The sequence below is a fragment of the Octodon degus genome, unplaced genomic scaffold, assembly GCF_000260255.1.
Source record: "Octodon degus isolate 3935 unplaced genomic scaffold, OctDeg1.0 scaffold00024, whole genome shotgun sequence".
NCBI classification, from domain to species: domain Eukaryota; kingdom Metazoa; phylum Chordata; class Mammalia; order Rodentia; family Octodontidae; genus Octodon; species Octodon degus.
Window position 1 is genome coordinate 11,778,154 of NW_004524600.1, and position 7,317 is coordinate 11,785,470.

Here is a 7,317-nt window from a genome sequence, read left to right on the forward strand (position 1 = left end):
AGGAAGCTGCAGAAGGAGGCGTCCGGCAGCAAGTACAAAGCCATCAAAGAGAGCTGCACCTGGGCCCTGGGTAGGCGCGGGCCGGCGGGGACACCTGCGGGCCGGCGGGGCGGCCTGGCGCGGGGACCGGTGCGGGGCGCGCAAGTGCACGAGTGCCTCGGGGCGCGGAGGTGGATCTGAGAATCCTGGCTAGGGCGTGGGCATCCGGCGGCCGCTTTCTGGTCGCTGTCTTCTCCCAACCGTAACCCGGAGCTGCTGCGGGCCCATTCCGGTCCCCCCATCCGGCTGTGGAGCCAGGCCAGGGCGAACCCAGGACCCTGATTCCGAGGCGCCTATGGGGAGAGGAAAGTTAAACCAACGGCCCTGACCTCAAACATGGGCGAGTGGAACCAGGAAGGAAGGGCTTATTTAATTTAATTTTTTTCCTGATGGAGGCCAGCTTGCTAAGGGCCACCTTTCCTGGTGATTGTGCGTGGAAAACAGCACATGGGTGGGACCGTGTGGCCTCTGCCGTTCCGTCGTCGTCTGCCCTTCAGACAGGTGGGTTTTTAGATTTGCGAGCCGCGCTAGCATTGTAATAAGTTCCAGGTGGCAAATTGGTGTTTCCCGTTAGCCTCGGGTTGCAGCACTCCACGGCACAGAAAATGGAATAATGTGTGGTTAGGAAGGAGTCGGGGCGATCCGAGTGGCCAGGATGGGGATGGCAAGCGATCTGGAGCATCCTGGAGGCAACCGTGATGCTTTTTGAAAAGCAAAGGCTGAGGAGAAGCACGGGGGAAACTCTGGACCCTGCCCCTAACCCCAGCTTGAGCGCAATACCTCGGTAGCCGCTCAGCTGAAACACAGAATCCCTTTCCCTGGAAATACAAACAAGGTAGCTCCTGCTTGTCCTGACACTGCCTTGTGATCTGGCCTCGGGAGAGACACAGGAGGGCCATTGCTACTGTCTGCTAAATGTAAAATTCGGAGAATGTTTTAGGTCACAGGATATTGAGGAGGTCTCAATTCCCATATGTTTGGGTGTGTGTACTGTCATGGCAGTGTCGTTTGGGGTGGGGGTTGATCTATCCATGTCTTCACAAAATTGTCTACAAGATCTTCTGGGAAGTGTTCCTCATGGGGAGAATGAACCCGGGGCTGTTTTAGTTTACTGTTAGAAAGAAGCACGCTGTGTGTCTAAGAGTAGCAAGGTTCTTAAAGCCTCGGCACTGACCATACAGTGCTACTGCCGAGCTGGATTCCCGAACGCCTCTAATGAAGGGTCACGGATGGCTGGGTAACATAATAAAGCAGGGCCTGACTGCACCCTAAACAGCCCATTCTCAGGATGCATTGTTGTTTTGGTGTCAGTTAAGCAGATTTAGATAAAGAGGGAGAGACTAGACTGACTAATATAATATTTTTATTAAGACTGAAATTTGATAATCAGCATCTCATTAGGTTGCACTACAGTGTTGTTGAGTTCAGACCCTTGAAGCCACAGGGGGAGCTCGGAGCTGAGAGCAGGTAGATTTTCTGGGTCAAGCCTGGAATCCAGGCTGAGTGGAAGAATAGATGTGACTCCTTCCCTGGTGCTTGGTCTGTGTTTAGCAAGGGAAGAACAAGGGTAGGAGTAGGCGTGCTTGGCTCCCTACGTGCCGGAAGGGGTCCAATACATTTCTATGTATGTTGGAATGAAGCCAGGAAGACAGGTCCAGGAACAGGGATGGGGTAAGCAGGAGCCTTGAGGGAGAATCAGTGGGAGCTGGTGGGCTTTGCAGTAGATTTCACTGGAAGAATGGGTTAGCTGGGGTTCTGCTCTCCTCTCTCCTTCACTTGCTTTTTTTTTTTTTTTTTTTTTTTGCAAAGGTTTCCTGAGGCCTCCCTGCACCAAGCAGGAGATAGAAGGATGGACTGGGTGCTTGCGGGAAGGAGTTTGTTGGAAGGGGTTGCTGAGGGAGGTGCTGGGGGAGCACAGGTACAGCAGGGGTTCCTTGTTGTGTCTCCCACACCGGTCCATTCCCCACTACTCATCAATGTCAGTTCTACTCTCAACTCTCTCCTCAACTCCCATAACTTCTGCGCAGATGGAGGCAGTAGCGTGCTTAGAATGCATGCTGGAGTCTAGCCCCGCCCCCTCATCCAGCCCCACCAGTCGCTCATCCAGGGCTGGTGCAGCATTTGCTTGAGTGAGCTGGGCATCACAGTCTTCCCAAGCTGCCTCCTGCCAGGAATTCCCTTTCTGTCCTTCCCACGGAGCAGCTCAGATGGGAGCAGACCAGTGGCTCCTTTCTGCATCCTCCCCTCATGATTCTCTTAAAACCCCAGGCTACTTCAGATTGTAGCCTGCACATTCTGTCAGGGAAGGATAATTGAGAAATATGTTGGTGGCAAGAGGTCAAGCAAACTAGTTAAAGCTGACTTCAGCAAAATATAATTTCTGCCTTACCTATTAAAATATCCCCCAGGAGCCATGGGTTCAGTTTGATTTAGAGCTTGCACACAGTTCTGAGGACCTCGTCTTACTCGGGATCAGACAGTGCTGGGCCTGGACTTGCCACCCTTACTTAGAGCCTCTCCTGATAAAAGGCAAAGGGGACATCACACACTGACCATTAGGGAAGGGAGCTGTCACCTCCTGCTTAGCCCATCATGGAAGAGCAAGTTCATCCCTGTTTAGAGCATCATGGGAGACAGGAGTCATGTCCAACATGGGCCATCATAGGAAAGAGGAGATCACTGCCCACTTAGGTCATCATGGGAAGAGTCCCACGTAGGTTATGATGGGGGGGGAGATGCCATCTCACATGTAGACCATGTCAAGAAAGAGGGTCCTCTCCCATTTAGGCCATCCTGGGGGAGAAAGGTCATCTTGTGAGACCATCTCAAGAGAGGAAAGCTCTTCCTGTCACTCCAGCCTGGTCCTTAGCTTCCTTCCTTGTCCACAGAGGTCCTGAGAGTACCCCTGAGCCTGTCTTCCTGCTGGGAACAGAGCAGCTGGCTCAGGAAGGGGTGTGTGTGTGTGTGTGTGTGTGTGTGTGTTTGATGCTTTTCAGTGGCTTCTGTGCCTGCAGTATGAGAGGTGCATGTTCAATATATAAACCTTTTAATGACTTATTTGGGTTTCAAATGTCCTTCATCTTTGTTATTCATAAAAGTCCTATATATTCATTTTAGAATATTTAAAGATTTTAAGACACTATGGAGAATAGATAAAAATGGCTCACAACCTCAGCACAGATAACGCCGTAGACAGTTGAAAAGCTCTCTCTTACAAAAGGCCCCGCTTGCTTTTGGTACATTGTCATTTGTTTTTCAACTTTATTGTTTTCACCTTTGCTGTGTTTTTCTTCATGTATTTTTGTTTGCTTTACGACGCAGAGTCTCACTGTGTAGCCCAAGGTGGCCTCAAATTCACGCTCTCCTTGCCTCAGCCTCCTGAGAACTGGGAGTCCAGGCTGCACTCCCAAATCTGGCTTCCTGCCTTTTTGACTTTTGTGATTTCATCTTACTTTGTCCAAACCCTTCTCTGAAAATCAGGGCTGTTAAATGGTTTCGGGAGACCTGGTAAGGACCGTATGCTTATCTGTTGGTCTTTGGTTCCATCTGACTTCATTTTTGTCAGTGAGGAAACGGGCAGATCGGGAATAGAAAAGAATCAGTAGGTTGGAGGTCCTTGGAAGGGAGCTGCACAGAGCGGTGCTGTCCTTCAGGATCAGGGTCCTGGGGGCCTGTGAGCTGGGGCCTGGGGAGAAGGTGGGGGCTGAGGGGCATCTGAAGGGAGCCCTGCTGTCAGTTTGGAATGCTTGAGGTATTTTATGTGTATCTGGACACTGATAATCAACTGGGGAATAAACCGTGAGAAATAAAAGCAGAAGTGAGAAGCGCAGCTGGAAAAAGGCGCATCTGTCCTTGTGCTTACTGTTCCTGCCTGCTTGGCATCCGGCCACGGCCCTGTTACCTGCACAGCCAGGCTTTACAATTTTTTATTGTACCTCGGACTGAACCAAGGGCTTTCACACTGAGCTACATCCCTAGCCAGCCTTCTTCCCTCCCTCCTTTCCTCCCCCCTCCTCTCTCTCTCTCTCTCTCTCTCTCTCTCTCTCTCTCTCTCTCTCTCTTTTTCTCATTTTGACAGAAGGTCTTTCTGAGTTGCTAAATTACCCAGGCCAGGCTTGAACTTCCAATCCTCCTGCCTCAGCCTCCCCGGGTGGGACTGCTGGCCTGCCTCACAGTGCTTATCCACCAGAATGCTTCAGAAGTGTCTTTAAGGCTTGGCCCACACCCTCTCTTTCCACCATTTGCCCTACTCTGACCTGCTGTCCACCTCAGTCAGTGACCCCCCAACCCAGCTGGGCACCCACTTGACCTTGACCCCACGACCCCCCCACCAAGGTCACCCTGGCTCTGCAGCTGCTCTCTGTCCACCAGGGCTGCTTGTGAGGCTGTGATGCCCAACTTCTGTGGTGGGTCCACACCTTAGCTCTGCTGTCCAAACTCCAGTGCTGCTGCCAGCCAGCATCTCCACAGGAGAGGATCCGAGCGCTCCAGCTTAACAAGGTCGAAGTGCCAGGGTGCGCTCTCCCAACCCCCATTGTGGCATTTCCAGAAGGTCAGCTGACACCATCCCCTGCAGTCCAGACCTAAAACCCCAAGGCAGGCTTCTGTAATCACCTCTGTGCCCTGTCTATCTCTCACTACCGCTGCTTCTGCTTCCAGGCAAAGCCGCTGTCCTGGATTTCTGCGCAGCCTCGTAGCTATTCCTTTCCTGACTGCTCTGGCCCTCTCCATTCCATCCTCCAAGCAGTGCCACCTTGGAACCCTGAATCTGATCATAATGCCCCGTGAAAACATGGAATGCCATCCTGTTAGGATGTACACCAAAGCCCTGAACGTGTTCTACCCAGACTCGTGTGACCCCTACCTGCCTGCCTGCCCACAGCCTCCCCTTGCACCACTCTTGCCTCACCACACTGGCCATCCAGCTATGCTTTGCTTCCCCTATTGCACTAACTTAGCAAATGTTTACATGTACCTACCACATGCCAAGTGCTGTGCTAAGTCCTCATACCAGAGTAAGCAAAATAAGCAAAAAGATCTGTTCAGCCTTCATGGAGATTACAGACTCTGGCAGGGATGACAGCCAGTAATCAAGACAAATAAAGTGACAACGTGGGTAGTAATCAGACCTGAAAGAAAACATAAAACAGTGGAGAGAGATAGGAAGTTCCTGGAGGGCAAGAGGAATTGCCACTTAAACAGGCTTTGCAAGGAAAGTCTTATTAGAAGGGAGCCTGTGAGGTAGAGAAACTTCTGGTGGCCCCAAGAAGGAGAGCAGAGGCCTAGCAGTTGGAGCCAGTAGACACATGAGAGAAATGTGGGAGATAAGAAGCCAGGTGGCCGAGGTCCTTGGTGAGCTTTTATGTAAGGTAATGGAATCTTTGGGAGTAGAGGAAAGAAATGCCCTCTTGGGGCTTGATGGGATCTCAGGCTATTGTGAGAGAAGACGCAGCAGCTGTCAGGGTTGAGCCCATGAAGGAGGCTGCTGTGGTCACCTCAGGCAAACAAGATGGCGGCTCACCCAGTGTGACAGCATGGCTAGGGAAGGTGACTGGGAATCTTGAAGGATTTGATCTATTTACTTTTTATTTTCCTTCCTTTCCTCCTTTCCTTCCTTCCTTTCTAGGTGGGAGTCTGGCTGTGTTGCCCAGCCTGGCCTCAGAGTCCTGGCACCAGGGATTCTCCTCAGCTCCCACTTGCAGGTTCTCTGGGTGACCACCACCATGCCCAGCTGAGTCTTGATGTATCTGGGACTTACTATTCCCCTCTGTATCTGGACCACCTCCCACCTCTTACCTACCTCACACAGTCATTGTCCACTGTCACCCATCCCTGAAGGAAGCCTGGCTCCACAGTGCCCAGTAGGGTCTCCTGTTCCATCCTTGCCTAGTTCCCTGTGTTTTCCTTTACAGCATTAACCACAGTTGGAAATTCAGATAGACACTGCACAAGCTCAGAACCATATCTCTTCCCACCACTGGACCCCAGCCCTGTGAGTGGTAAGGTCTTTAGTAAGTCAGTCAAGGAAAGGATACAAACATTGGCACTGATGTCTAAGGATAGGGTCAGTCTCTTGAAGGTCACTAGCTCTTCATAGGAGTCCTTTAACACAGGTGATATTGATCTCCTTTTGAACTCAGCAAGCTGGGTTGGGAGGTTTTGGGGTTTTTTGTTTTGTTTTTTTTTTAATGACTCAAGATGCCTTCAGAGCAGGTCTGGCAAGGCTTGAGGATCCAACCGCAGCATCCTGAGCCTGACTGCTTTGTTTAAGCAGTCATATCTTAGGGACCTTGCCTGATAGCTCAGATTTTTTGTTTGTTTGTTTGTTTTTCTTTTTCTTTTTTAACTGGGGATTGAACTCAGGCCCTTGCACTTGCCAGGCAAGCACTTATTCTACTGAGCCATCTCCCCGGCCCAGCAAGCTGGGTTGAGGATGCAGCTCAGTGGCAGGATGTTGGCCTGGCATGCGTGAGGTCTTGGGTGCAGCCCCCAGCCCTTGAGAGAACTACTGCTTGGGGAGGGTAAGTGACATGCGTCCGATCCTTGATCTACCCCATTCCCATGTGCCTGGGACGGGCGTATCCCATGAGACAGCATGGGCTCATCGTAGCTGCAGCATGGCTGCCCTTTCTCTTTTTCTTCTAGTGCACTTTTAGCACCTGTGGAACTGGGCATTGTTGTACACCCCGAGCTGGATATGATCTCCTCCAGAGAGAACTCCTTCCACTTTGGTGGCTCAGCATCCCTATGTACCCTCGGCAAGCGGCCTGGGCTTGTCCTGGGTGCCGGCCTGTCATGCTAACCGCCAGGCAGGGCTGACTGCAGCCTTGGAGCTGCTCCCTGCACCTCCCTCTCAGGTTCTCTTCCTGTTATCTCTTCATGTCTTCAGCACCACCCTCTGTCCTTCCACCTGCTCCTTTGGCCTGGTCCTCACAGTATCATGGACTCTGCTGAGCTCATCTTTCTGTTTTGCTGATTAACCACCTTTCTGAAATCCAGTGTTTCACCCCAGATCCTGTCTCACTGTCAGTCCTGAGTCTCAGGGATGCATTATGTGTCTCTCATTCCCTCTAAGCTCTTAGCAATGTGGGAAGAGGTGTTTCTCCTCCCCCGAGGAAAATAGCTCAAATTACCAGCTTGCAGACACTAAGAAATGAAAAAAGGGATCAGCTCCATTTGAGCTGCTCACCTGGAGACAAGTTGGAGTGATTAAAATAGGTCAGGATTTTGGGGAAATAGTGAACTGTGTATTGTCTCTGCAGTCGGAGGCAGCCAAGG

The 7,317-nt window shown here is 51.3% G+C and overlaps 1 protein-coding gene across 1 annotated transcript in view; it reads left to right on the forward strand.

Moving 5' to 3' along the window:
* The window catches only part of Arfgef3 (ARFGEF family member 3), a 154,791-nt gene that overhangs the window by 4,023 nt on the left and 143,451 nt on the right, over positions 1-7,317 (forward strand). Inside the window, exon 2 of the mRNA XM_023712198.1 lies at positions 3-70. Coding sequence (XP_023567966.1) covers positions 3-70 — 68 coding nt within the window. The remainder of the gene's footprint in view (positions 1-2; positions 71-7,317) is intronic.